Raw genomic sequence first — 14,414 nt, forward strand, 5'->3', positions numbered from 1 at the left:
ATAAAATTAAGCATCCCGTGTTCGCCCCGAACACACAACTTAATTTTATCAATAATAATTCATTCCACTAGAGAACTATTATTGAACTACCGCACCAATCCCAAATTATATTTTTGGGCTCCTTCTTATTATGAGTGTGTTAGTCTCCCTGTGTTTAAGATAATGAATGTCCACTAATTAAATGAGTTATTGACAACTCACTTAATTAATATCTTAGTCCAAGAGTAGTACCACTTAACCTTATCATCATGTCGGACTAAGTCCACCTGCAGGGTTTAACATGATAATCCTTATGAGCTCCTCTTGGAGGCATTCTCAACCTAGATTTCTAGGACACAGTTTCCTTTTATAATCAACAACACACACTATAAGTGATATCATTTCCCAACTTATGGGGCTTATTGATTTATCAAACTAAATCTCACCCATTGATAAATTAAAGAAATAAATATTAAATATATGTGTTTGTTATTATATTAAGATTAAGAACACACACTTCCATAATAACTGAGGTCTTTGTTCCTTTATAAAGTCAGTATAAAAAGAAACGACCTCTAATGGTCCTACTCAATATACTCTAAGTGTAATAGTGTATTATATAGTTAAGATAAACTAATACCTAATTACACTACGACCTTCCAATGGTTTGTTCCTTTCCATCTTGGTCGTGAGCTACTGTTTATAATTTATAAGGTACTAATAACATGATCCTCTGTGTGTGACACCATACACCATGTTATCTACAATATAAATTAATTGAACAACTACATTTATCATAAATGTAGACATTTGACCAATGTGATTCTTATTTCTAGATAAATGTTTATACCAAAAGCTAGGCTTTTAGTATACATCCTAACACTGCCGAGATTTCTCTTGCCTAGCCTGCAACTAAGATTTCCCTTGATCAAGCTCCATACTTAAACATATTTAAACATATTTGTCTGACATTAAAACATTGGAAATCGATTGCACCAACAGATTGTTGATACAATTCCCCTCTGGTCAAGGTTGATAAGTTAGATGCAGTGTTGAGAAAACTAGACCAGACCGGACGGTCCGACCGGTTGAACCGTGAACCGGTCCTTGATCCGGTCTGATCCACCATTAAAGCGGAAAAATACAAAAAAAAAAAAATGGTCAAAATTGGTCAAAATCGTTGAAAACCGATCAAAACCGCTTAAAACCGGTCAAACCCGCTCGAAATAGGTTAAAAGCGCAGGTTTAATTAGGATTGAAGCATGATTTTTAATTATTGAAGCATGATTTATATATATATATATATATATATATATATATAACGGTTGAACCACCGATTCGACCGGTCAAACCTTAAAAACCTCGACCCGGTCATCGCACTGGTTTAGTGACCGGTCCAGTTTTCAAAACATTAGTTAGATGTGAAGAAGAGTTAAGTAGGTCAAAGGGTTGACCGGATACTTGACTAGGAAAGCCCTAACTGGAGGTTAGGCAGTTGAAAGACCTGGTGAGTGAAGTTAGGTAGTTGGGAAATCCTAGTGAGTGAAGTCAGGTGAAAGACCTAGTGAGTGAAGCTAGACAGTTGTGAAAATCCTAGTGAGTAAAGCTAGGTGAAAGTCCCGGTGAGTGAAGCCGGGCAGTGGGAAAATCCTGGTGAGTGAAGACAGGTGAAAGTCCTGGTGAGTGAAGCCATGCACGAGGAGAAAAGTCCAAGTAGGTCAAAGGATTGATCGGATACTTGTCATGAGGAAATCCAGATGGGTCAAGGTTGACCGGACATCTGGTGAAAGTTCAAGTAGGTCAAAGGATTGACCGGATACTTGTCATGAGGAAATCTATATAGGTCAAGGGTGACCGGATATCTGGTGGAAGTCCAAGTGGGTCAAGGTTGACCGAACACTTGGCTCGAGGAGAAAAGTCCAAATGGGTCAAAGGGATTGATCAGACACTTGGTGAAGGAGTCCTAGCAGGTCAAGGTTGACTGTATGCAAGGCATGAGGTTCCAACAAGTCACTGTTGACCGGATGTTGGATTTGGGGACCTTAGACTTGGTTTAAGCAAGTCAAGAGGAGACCAATCGATCAACCGATCAATTGACACTGTGCTACGACAAGCAGTGGCCCAATCGATCAGTCGATCGATTGGGAGCCTTTGTCACAGGCACAGAACGCTTCCCAATCGATCAACCAATCGATTGGAGGCTGAGTTTTCTCACGCGATCGCGAGGAAGTCTGAATCGATCGGTCGATTGATTCAGGCGCTTTCCAAAAAGCACAAAAGAAGCCTGAATCGATCAACCAATTGATTCAGCCTCCCCAATCGATCAGCCGATCGATTGGGAGGCGACTGTTGCGCAGAATAAAGCCATTGGCGAGCATCCTTCTTCGCAGATCTTTCTCTCCACTTCTCACGATCACTCTCATGTGTCCACGCCAGTCCTTGAAGCTTTCTTAGAGCAAAGTGTTGCTGCACTTCCAAGGTCAAGAGGCGTTCCACAAGGAGAAGAAGCAAGCTAGGGTTTTATAAATCTCGTAAGATTTGTATTGTATAAGCTTGTTTTTCTTTTTTGGTTGTATTGAGAGTTTGTGTAAGGCTTCTCCGCCTTTGGTAGTTACCGTAAAGGAGTGTTTTCATTAGTGGAGTGTATGTCGCGTGTAGATCCTTAGATTAGTCACCTCTTCTTGAGGTGGATACCAAGTTAAATCCTATTGTTAGCATTGTTAACTTGTTGTGAAGACTATCTGCTGCAAATCATCATCAATGAAGCAAGCAACGAGCACACGACGAGCTATTCACCCCCCCTCTAGCACCAAAACGACCCTAACAAAATATACTATCTATTATTTGTTTCGAGTTCTCAGAGGTGTTAAAATGAAATAAGAAACAATCGCTAAAATTTTCCATGCTGGGCCTGATATGGAATCATATCAGGCCCACCGTGGAAATTTTTAACGATTCTTTCTTATTTCATTTTAACACCTCTGAGAGCTCGAAATAAACAATATATAACATATTTGAACTCATTGTAACATTAAAAATCCACATGAACTGAAATAAATGCAATCGAAGTTCTTTAGGTCTATAAATGAATTTCGACCAACATCCACTAATTGACCTAAAGAGCTCTGATTGCACCCATTTCAGTTCTTGTAGATATCTGAGGTTGCAAGGAGTTTAAATATGCTATCCATTGTTTATTTCGACTTCTCAGATGTGTTAAAATATTTTTAGAAGAATCGACGTGCAAAAGAGAGGAAAAAAAGGAGAGGAAAGAGAAGAAACGTTGTATGCATAGGAGGAAAGAGAAAAGAGAGAGAAATGATAGAGAAAATAAAAATAAAAGTAATCAGGAGGGTAGAATAGGAAAAGTACTGTAAAAAGGTACATCCTTTGGTAAATAACAAAGTAGCATGTATTTTTTCGTAAATTTAAAAACTTAGATACGCCTTTTGGTAAATTACCGTACTTATTTTACTTTTAATGCGATTATAGTGGCAAAAGGTGACTACGTTCGTCTCAACATCTTCGTCAATTTGTCCCAGGGCTAAGATTCAAACCCCAAACTTTATGATGGTAATACCTTATATGCTAATCACTAGATCGTCCCGATGAGACTACTTTCAATGCTATTCTAGTAGTTATAGTAGTTGTAAAGTAGTTGTACATTATTAGTAGTTAGTCATAATTATGACAACGTTGCTCCATAATATATTTTTAGTGTTATGGTAGCCTCTACAATTAATACAATACTATTATAATATTATAACAATAATTAAGTACTTTTATATTATAATTAATTTAAAATAATTTTGATAAATTTAAAATAATTTAATAAATTTAAATAATTTTAGTTTAGAAGGTAGTATTTAAGGGTTTTAAAGTTTTGAGTTTAATTATAATTATATATCAACTATCTTGCCTAAATAATTTCTTCAATCATATAACAGCTACTTACCCTCTGTTTGGATGGAGTAAGGGAAGGTTCATTAACGGAAGGGGAAGGGAGGAGAAAGAAAGGAAAGTGAGGGAAAGTAAAGTATTTAACTTTTCCTTATTTGGGATGGAGGGAAGGTTCATTAACGTAATATGTGCTACTTTGTTTGGGAGGAAAGGAAGGAAAATGAAGGTTAAATAGATAAAATTACAAAAATACCCTTACTTTTTAAATTAGAAATTTTACATAATATTAATATTTATTTTATAAATATAAATTAAATATTTTTAATAATAAAATTAATTTTTATATTATCATTTAAATTAGTTATTTTTTAATAAAAAATTAATCTTTTTATACTATTCATGACGAAACAATGAATTACCGATAATCAAGTAATTAAATGATAAATAATGATTTTAAAAACCTTAAATAAAAAAATTTGAAAGATAACATTAATAACGAGAATTTTTATTCTTTAAAACCTTATTAAATTTTGATGGCAAAATTAAAAAATAGTAGATATCCTCTTAAATTTTGACAGCAAAAATGGTTTCTCCCTTCAATTCAGTTAGGAGACGTGTCGGATCCCCTCCTCTGATGATTTGGCAGCAAGCGAGCTGTGAAGAATGCGAGGAAATTGGACTATGGAGATATAGCAAAATTAAAATTGAAAATTTTCTTAAACTATTAAGAACAGGGATAAAATTGGAATAAAAAATCTTTTATTTTCCCTTCCCTTTCTTTACACCCTAATTCAGGGTGTAAGAAAATCTCTCTTTTCATGGGTAACGAAGGTTAAAGCTTACCCTTCCTTACCTTTCCTTCTCTTCCCTCACTCTTTCCCAAACCAGGTTCAAAGTTTCCCTTTCCCTTATTTCCCCTTCCTTCCCCTTCCCTCACCTCCTCCCAAACATACCGTTAGTAGTGTTGATAATTATACAATAGTCCTTAAGTGTAGCACAAATAGTGAGTTTATAGTAGTAGGGGTGCAAATGAATCGAGCCGGCTCACAAGATTTTCAAGCTGGCTAAAAAAATATTTGATTCGTGTTCGAATTTATCGAATTCGAGCTGAACTCGAACATGTTTAAACTTTTTTTGAGCCGAAGTCGAACCCAAATTATATTATTTGATAGGTCACGAGCCACTCGCGAGTCTTAACATTTTATTAATATAAGTTAAATATATATTAAATAAATAAATTTTGAGTTTTTCATATAGCTATTTTTAGTAATAATTTGAATAGTTCGTGAACATGTTCGAATCTTTCGAGTTGAATTCGAACCCGAGTCCTAATTTGAACCAAATCGAACTAAAAATTTTAAATTTTTCTAGTTGTGAATCGAGTTCGAATTCGAACATATCTATTTCGAGCCGAATTCGAGCTTTAGATTTTTCTGTATATTCGGCTTGATTCAGTTCGTTTGCACCTCTATATAGTAGTATGTCCAAATTGAGTAGGGGTCGATCTTGTCACTGTCTATGGTAGTCTTTGTTATGTACCTTCCACGTGTGTATCTAAATTTATCTCTCTTTATATTTATGAGATCGATTTTAATTTATCTCTCTCTATATTTGTGAGATCCATTCTAAGGGCACATATAACTATGAGATGTGCTTTTCGCACTTCCCCACACACATTCCCCTCCATTGCTTTTACATTTATACCCTTTTCAGTTTTGTTTCTTTTTTGTTTTTGTTTTGTTTTTTTGAACCAGTTTTTTTTTTATTTAACAATGATATTACATGTTTAATTGTAGACTTTCCTAATGCAAGATTCAGCATCTCAAATATTTGGTGGAGCTTCCAAGAATAAATATACTTCTCTCTTAAGATTGGTTGCTGTAAATATTGGCTTCAGATTTTTTTTTTTGTTCAGTTTAATTCTAATTTATTTCAATAGATGATGGTTCATCTGTAATCATATGTCGTGTTGACTTTCCTTAGTTTTACGTTAAGTATTTGATCAAAGTTTCATATTTGCTATATATATTTCATCTATTTTCGAATTGTTTTATTATGAAAAAGATCATCTGTTAGTTCATCTTCAGATCAAATGAAAAATGTTATCTTGTATATCAGCTCTTGTATACTAACAGAAGTGCAATATGTCTTCTGTCAGGGTGTGCAATGCTTGCTGTTGAACTGCAAAGAGGAGACTCGATCTTTAATCAGTGGAAGATAAACAAGAGCAGACTTATTGGATAAAAATTCGAGTTTTTTTTATAAGATCGTCTAATTGAACACAAACTGAGAAAGAACAGTTGAATAATTACAAGTTGGCAATGGAAATTGCCAAAATACTAGAAACATGGTCGTAGTCGCGAGCAAAACAGAGCGCTGAAGCAGGGAAAAGAACAACTTTTTGGTGGAGCATCAATCGCAGAGTACGAATCAGAAGGCGGGGAAGAAGATTCCGGTGACGGAAAGGAGGCAAATGGGGACAAGGTTGTGCGAGCACTAAGCGAGCGGCCTCCACGCTCGAACTTTTCATCCACTTCGAGTTCTTTTGTGGCTCCTTGGAGAGGTCGAAGTCTGCACCCTTGAAGGGCCGGACCTTCCATGAGGCCAAAGAGGCGACCGCCTCAGGGCCCAGCTTAGGAAAGGGCCCAGTTTTTTTTTTAATTATATAAAAAAAGGGCATGATGCTAAACCCTATTCTCACGGAGGAAAACACCGACGATTCTCAATTTCTCATGGAGGCGGCACGCACCGATGCTGTGACTCACGAGCACGCGATTTCTTTAATTCTTCTCAAGCGTTCTTTCCACTAAGGCATAAAAAGAAAAGATTGGGTGGGGGATTTGGTTAGGCTTTATTTTTTGCATCATTTTCTAAACATTAGTTGAATCTTCTTACCTCTGCTTTACTTTTGTGTTAGATGGTATTTCTCATGATCCTTCTTTACTTTATGGGATTTTGATTTTGTTTTTTCTTATCTCGGCCTTGTTTATTGTTCTCTAATTATTTAATTTCGGTAGTCATGTGAAGTTTGATATTGATACTATCATACTAGACACTTTATTTTATTTGTGGAATACTAAATTTAATAAACTCTGTCGCTTCAGGCCCCGTCGAACATAGGTACGACTCTGACTGACCCTTCATCCGCATCTCCCTCACGCACCATGCGAGAGCCCGCTCGTCCTCGCGCTCCCTCTGCAGCCGCCGCAATATTCGCCAGTAGGTGCGCACGACGACCTGCACCGCGACGGTCACCACCAGAGAGGTGGTCAGGGAGAGGCTACAAGGGAACCACCAGCCGCGGCAGGAGGTGTCGGCGACGGAGGCGATGAAGAGGAGTGTGAAGGAGAGGCCGTGGAAGGAGAGGAGGAGGCAAGAGAGGTGGAAGACGGTGCGCTTGGCGGCGTCCATGCGAGCCTCGAGGACTACGGCGCGACGACCGTGGCGGTCCTCCTCTGGCTGCCAAAGCTTGAAGAGGTGGAGATGGTCGGAGCTCTTTGCGATCTCATTTAAAGGATGATATTGCAGCACTAATTACTAGAGAAATCATAAAATACAAGTAGAGGCATATAACAGTCATTTCAATGGGAACAAAAGGATGGGAGAAGCAATTTACTATAACTATTTTAAAGTGATTTTGATCCATTTAAAATCATTTAAAATGATTTGATGAAGTTTAAATATTTTTTATTAAAGAATATTTTGATTAAAAAAATTATATATAATAATTTTGATTAAAATAAAATAGTCGAATCAACTATAAGTAACTATCATAACAATGTACCTTGTTGGCTAAACACTGGCTCGATCAAATAGAGATATTTTTGTATCCATTAAAAATTAATCGCAAGCTACCAACAACATGTCTGAATATTTTATTTTTTATGTTTTAATCATCTGTATTAATGATTAGTAATCATTTATAATTTATACTAGTGTGATCGTGCACACGTGTTGCGTGTGTAATATAATAATATATAAATTGTTTAGGTCTTTGAAAATCCAAATTGGTTGAATTTTCTAATGTCACCCTTATAAACCAAGAATTAATTATTTGGATAAGATTCGTCAGACCCATATCACTAAAGAATCCCAGTAACGGGCTTCTCTATGTAAAAAATTATTTTAATTTAATATTATACTTGTCTTAGTAAAAAAAACTAAGAAAAGTATATTTTTTAACATCGTCGGCCTAAAATATTTATAGAAGCTTCTTTGATCATAATATTGTTAATTCTAAGATATGGGACAAAAAAAAACTATATTTTTTTTATATAAAACAACCAGATAAAATTAATGATGAGAAAAATTTATAATAATACGCTATAACTGAGTCTCAAATTCTAGATCACTGATTGTTTCGTTTGTGGAATTACTAATAAATCTTGGAATTATTGTTAGTGTAAATAGAAAAAAGGATATTAACGTAAATATATTTTAGACTTCACCAAAGTTAGTTAGTAAAGGAGGAAGATTTTTAATAAAATAATAAGATTTATTGATGAATTAGCGGATGCACTAGGATGAACAATCCTTTTACCACACGAATAACTATTTCAAAATATTGTAAGGAAATTTATGGAGGCATTAATGGTAATTTACTTAACTTTTTAAGCAAGTGAAAACGTACCAACCCAGGCCTGGCCCTTCTTCGTCTTTATATCTTCTAGGAAAAGCTCAGCCAGGAGAAAAAGGAATGGGCTCTCTTCTCTCTGTCCCGGCGGCCGCTGCCTCCGAAGAAGGCGAATCCGCTGTTGTTGCCGTCCACTCCGCTGGCGAATGGACCCAGAACTGGCAAGCCCACTCCCAAACCAACAAACTGGTAAATGGCCCTAAATCGTCAATCGCTTTCTTTAGCTGATCTATGGATTCATCGATAGTATCCTTTGACCGAGGTTGATTATTCCCCGGATGCTGTTTTGTTTCCTGTCTCGATGATAGATGGTGATCGACTTTTCGGCGTCCTGGTGCGGACCGTGCCGCATGATTGAGCCGGTGTTCCGGGAGATGTCCAACCAGTATACTGACGCTGTCTTCCTTAAGATCGATGTTGACGAACTGCCGGTGATGCATCTTCTTGTTCCTCCTTTTTTTTCCCCTTATGTTCTCTTCATTTTTCCGGTATCGTGGTACTTTTTTTTAAAATTTTATTTTTAAAATTTGTTTTGTCTACCAGTCCTTCCTAAATTGGATGAAATAATCCGATTCGAGGTTTCGATAGTTTTTTGTTTGTAAATTGTGTTCCCTGATGCTAATTTTGTTGAAAAAAAATATCACTTTTGGGGTTATACACCTCATTTTGGGTATTTTCTCCGTGATGCTAAATTGAATAAACGATTTGAATATAATTTTTCTTCGCTTGGGTATTTTGTTCCTTGTGGTGTTGACCTTGCAGAATGTGGCTCTATTTATGATCCTACTGCATCTGCTCCCCTTTCTAGGCTAGTTTGTGTTCATTAGTTCATAGCATGGATTGAGGGTATTGGAGGGAGATTGGACTTCTCTTAGTGAATTATTATATTTGTTTTGTTAATCCTAAACATTTTTCAGTGTTGCGGTCACAACTTTCCAAGGAAGTAATTTGTCTTGTCCTTTATGTTTAGTGTTCTCAGTGTTTTCCTCGGGTGCAGTGTCTTGAGGAATCCATTCTTTTCAATCTCAATTGCACCCTTGTTCAGAGATTGAAGTGAGTATGTATGGCATCTTTTGGACACTTGGACCTTGTTGCCATTTTTACCAGGGATTGGTAGCTTAATCCTTCCTTTTTTATTGCTGGCTTTAGACTAGTTACGACACTGAGTTATCCGATTTGCAAAACTCAATTTTCTAGTGAAACTCCAAGTATCAAATGTGGGGATGGAGACTTGAGCAGAATTCGATTAAGCATGAGGTCTAAGCGGAATATATGAATAACCATCTGCTTCACTTCTTTATTAAAAGTGGGACATGGAACTTCCCTCCTGCTAATGTAGCGAGGCTTTGGGGGTGGGTGGGGGGTATGTGATGGATTTGGGTAGCCAACGATGAGAACCTCTACTGAACTCTCCCTTTGAGAGTGATTGGTAAGATTTACGAATGAGAGATTTGAGGCATTGAAGAGGGACGTTTCAACTATGTAGGCTTCTATATGATCAGTGATTCATTGTTCCATCTTAAGTTTGTACCATGGGCATTGAGAAGGTGATTGGTATGGGCTCTCCTTCCCCCTGTCTAGAGTAAAAAGTTCTGACACGTGGGTAGGGCAGTTTGGTGTTTTTATTGACTTGAACTGTTTAACTATCTTTTTATATTTTCTTGTTTGTGACACATTGTTCTTGTTTGACTATTTTTGGCTTGTTGTAGGATTAGGATTCCTCCACATCATCAGGTTTATAGTCAGTTAGGTTGTCGTGCCATTGGTGGTTGGTGTGGCCAACATAGTTGAGGTAAGTGTTAGTGGATGAGTGCCATGTACTTCCATCCCTTGATTGAAGTTTAGGCTTTGACTAGCCCTCAGTGTAGTGTCATGAGGTTCTCTTAGGGTTACCAAGATTTCATCATTGGTGAGGTGGAGGAAGTCTGACAATTGTCAAAGGCCACATTTACCAGGATATCCTGATGAAGGCGTCTGGTGTTGCCATCTTGATTTCCTAAGCAAAGTTGGATCCAGGAGTGAGGTGTGCGGAAGTTTAGCCATTAAGATCATCGCCAACTGAATAAATGTCTAAGTACTGAAATCAAGTTTTTGACTCGTTCAGACTTGTGACTGAACTTGATTTATATGCTTTACACCTATAAAGGCTCATAAAGGGCGAGAAGACTCTTGAGGAGCTGGAGTGGGTAAAGATAGTGTGTCATGTGACAAATGGTTGGCCCTAATTATAAAGCTTTAGATTTTTTAACATAACTTTAGCATCATTCGTTGGGACAATTGTCCTAAAGCTGACATGTAACAAATCTCGTATTACAGCAAAAACTGGTAAAGTTGACATGAAGCTTGCTTCCTGTCTAGGCTAGTTGTTGTTTGAGGTGAAAATAAGAGGTAGTGCCCCTTACATCACGGCATCCTTGTTTGAGTCAGTTACCAGTAGTCGAAATTAAAGTGAATAGTTTTGACGATGATGATGATAATGTTCTGGGTTACATTTTACTCAGAGATGTTGGTCCTAACAAGGCAATTGGGTGGCATCTGATATCCTATCGATTATTGGTAAAACATATTTAGAAATAGTCATGTTGGATTCTCGAACCTGAATGACTAACGGTTTCTGCTGGCCTCCTGAATATTCTACTTTTCCTGGAAATGTTCACCTGTCAATTGGACAGGCACTTGGATCATTTTTTTGTGTGTAGCATTTATTGCTCATTATGTATGCAGTTCCTGATTTAGGGATTTTAGCCTCGGAATACTGATCCAGAAAAAAAAAATAATGTTATAGGAAGTGTCAAAGCAGTGGAAGGTGCTGGCAATGCCAACGTTCCTTTTAGTGAAAGGTGGGAAGGAGGTGGGCAGGATCGTTGGCGTGCAGAAGGACAAGCTTGAGATGCAGATCAAGGAGCTTCTCAATGCGTAAGATCTAAATCTCTTAGACTCGTGTGGGTTGCATCTTCCTTTTCCATTACTTGCATGTTGATTGATTGAAAGATAGTCGAAGTGCTGAAGATTGATTGCACATTAATCGTGTTGATCTAGTTTGTATGAATGCTATTCGTAAGATAATAATAAAAGTTTGTGATGAATGTCTTGCGTTTTTAATTCGTATTTGCGTGTTGATTTCTTAGCTGCTTTGAGTACGGAATGGAGTAAGTTAATATTTTGTGCAGATTGGTAAGTGTTGATGGAAGACTGGAAGTTGTTTGTGCTATTAAAAAGTTCATGTATGTTGCATTGCTGCTTTTTGGCCGTTGATGACTATTGTTTTTCTGAAGCAAAGAATTGCGGTCTGTTTGCAGGGGAGGGAAGAGGAAATTTTGATTATTCATATTTTGTTCATAATTTTGGTATTTTTTTCTTTCAAATTTGTATAAGTTTTTTCGAATCGATTAATTTTTAAGACGATCAGTTTAATCTTAAAATTTTTTATTGGCCATCAGAGCAAATTTGAAAACATAAGTGTTTCGTCGTCTAGCAATCAAACGTCTTAGATTTTTCAATCCAAATTACACTCAAGTTTGCTACACTCTAGTCAAGCTTGTAGATCTTGATTAGCTAAAAAATAGTGCATATTTATGATATCATTATTTAATTATAATTTATTAATTTACAAATCCTTTGTATATTTATTTTTTATTTATAAGCAAGAAATATTTATTTATTATTTTCAATGTTTAGATTTTCAATTTTTGGGAAACTTAAACTAATGAATAGAGCAAGTTGAATGAGCCAAATAAAACTTGACGAACCATGCAAGCTAAATGGTTCGAGATAAGTGTACTGAACCTGGCAGAGCAACCAGGCTGAACAAAATGCTATTTCGATGAATGTTTTAGTTTTGCAAATCATTCTTTGTTTATTATCCACAGGACTTGGATAAATCAAGCATAGAAATAAGAATCAATCATCTCATTTTCTTCCACTAATCAAACAACTAAAATAAAAAAAAATATCGACAAACTAATGAACCATCTAACTAAAGTTGTTGAATATCCAAATTATATAGATATATTTTAAAATTATTAAATTACATATCTAATTTTGCTTTTGCCCTCTTATAACAATCCATTTAGACACCGTTCATGAGGACATAGATACAAGTATATAATAATAAGAACTAGACGAATAAATTAAAATCATTCTGAACTCTTTAGGTCCATCAGTTGATTTTGACTCCAAACATCATTTCTATACTTCATATTGAGAGCAACAATTTTTTGAACGGTAATTATATTTTTCGAACACATTTATGTTTAAACAATTACTACTCTCAAATGACTTGTAAAAATAATATTTAAGGGTATAAATATAATTAAAAATCAGTAGATGAATATAGAGAACTCAGAATGATATATAATCAAATTTTTATTTTTTATCTAATTTTCCTGTTTATATTTATACTCTTAAATATCATTTCAATACATTATATTGAGAACAATAATTTTTAAACATGAATTAAATTTTTTTTAAATCGATTGCTACTGTATACCAATCAATTTAGGAGATTATTGTGTTGATGAACAATATCTGAATCGATTGCTATACTTTGAGTAGGCATGAGTGAATGCGGAGGGATAAAATTGGAATTTGATATGTGATTTGATAATTTTAAAATTATCTACATGATTTAAATATTGGACAACTTTGATTATGAGGTTAAGTAATTTACTGAAATAAATAAATAAATAAACCAATTCCACTATGTTCGTTGCATTCCTGGTCCGAGGCCAACCATAGGTGGGTGCTCAATAATGTTATATCATTTGTTAAGTTTCCTTGTGATAGGAGCACATTGTTCTATTTTTCGAGAATTCTTGGTCTAGCAGGCACTACGATATATCACTTAAGGAAACCACGAATATATTACCACTTAGCAAGAGCTATTCTTATACGAGGAAGTGTAGTGGGAAATACCTTAATTGCATCCTGAAACAATCAAATAGAGTGGAAAGGAGTTTTGTTGGTGGCATTGTATATTACCTTCCTTGCGGCAATCTGAATGGGAAATGATATGGTAGTCGGTATTGACTTGTTTATCACAAGAAAATGGACATTCATCACAGTCAAGAATATTCAAGAATATTCTTAAGTATTTGAGAATGACTAAAGAATATTTCTTGATATATGGAGGCGATGATGAGCTAGCTGTAAAGGGTTACAGTGATGCCAGCTTCCAAACTGACCAGGATGATTATAGATCGCAGTCTGGGTTCGTGTTTTACTTGAATAGTAGTGCTATGAGCTGGAAGAGTTCGAAGCAGGACACAGTTACTGATTCTACAACAGAGGCCGAGTATATTGCTGCATCAGAAGCAGCAAAGGAGGCAGTTTGGATCCGCAAGTTCATTACTGAGCTTGAGGTGGTTCCTAGCATAGCTGATCCGATATAGCTCTATTGTGACAACAATGGAGCAATTGCACAGGCTAAGGAACCTCGCTCACACCAGCGGACCAAACACATACTACGGCGCTTCCATCTCATTCGAGAGATTATCGATAGAGAAGATGTGAAGATTTGCAGAGTACCCACTGAGGCTAACATCGCAGATCCCTTGACCAAGACTTTGGCACAGAGAAAGGATGATGGTCACACTAGGTCATTGGGCCTTAGAGCCTACACTGATTGGCACTAGTGCTAGTGGGAGATTGTTAGTTAGAGCTCTAGAGCCAATCATATGATGATTGTTGTATGGACTCATTGTATCATATTCCTATGTATATAAAGACATTTATTTTTTTGTTATTATACTTACTTGTATTGGTGTCAAATAACTAAGTATAATAATATCCTTGAGTAGAAGGTTCTTATCTATATCATCGATTGGTTGAATCGATAGTGAGATGATATAGAGATCACTACTCTTATTCATTCATAGTCAAGTATTAACATTTATAGACAATG

General features: G+C 36.1%; 2 protein-coding genes across 2 annotated transcripts; one reads left to right on the forward strand and one right to left on the reverse strand.

Moving 5' to 3' along the window:
- Positions 1-6,936: 6,936 nt before the first annotated feature.
- Positions 6,937-7,957, reverse strand: LOC122011238. Its single transcript, XM_042567635.1, has 2 exons — positions 7,954-7,957; positions 6,937-7,409 (listed from the first exon to the last, which is right to left on the reverse strand). The coding sequence occupies exons 1-2, from the start codon at positions 7,955-7,957 to the stop codon at positions 6,937-6,939; spliced, it is 477 nt and encodes a 158-aa protein (XP_042423569.1).
- Positions 7,958-8,519: 562 nt separating this feature from the next.
- LOC122010197 (thioredoxin H2-1-like) lies at positions 8,520-11,598 on the forward strand. The gene is made up of 3 exons (XM_042566646.1): positions 8,520-8,701; positions 8,821-8,943; positions 11,298-11,598. Exons 1-3 carry the CDS (start codon positions 8,576-8,578, stop codon positions 11,430-11,432), a joined length of 384 nt encoding a protein of 127 aa, XP_042422580.1. The 5' UTR covers positions 8,520-8,575; the 3' UTR covers positions 11,433-11,598.
- The last annotated feature ends 2,816 nt before the right edge of the window (positions 11,599-14,414 follow it).

The sequence above is a fragment of the Zingiber officinale genome, chromosome 8A (genome assembly GCF_018446385.1).
Source record: "Zingiber officinale cultivar Zhangliang chromosome 8A, Zo_v1.1, whole genome shotgun sequence".
NCBI classification, from domain to species: Eukaryota; Viridiplantae; Streptophyta; class Magnoliopsida; order Zingiberales; family Zingiberaceae; genus Zingiber; species Zingiber officinale.

Bases quoted from the DNA above. Each gene is read 5' to 3' on its own strand.
- LOC122010197 (XM_042566646.1), top strand. From the start codon at position 8,576: ATGGGCTCTCTTCTCTCTGTCCCGGCGGCCGCTGCCTCCGAAGAAGGC. The intron at 8,702-8,820 runs GTAAATGGCCCT...TCTCGATGATAG, and splicing joins ACTCCCAAACCAACAAACTG to ATGGTGATCGACTTTTCGGC. The intron at 8,944-11,297 runs GTGATGCATCTT...ATAATGTTATAG, and splicing joins TCGATGTTGACGAACTGCCG to GAAGTGTCAAAGCAGTGGAA.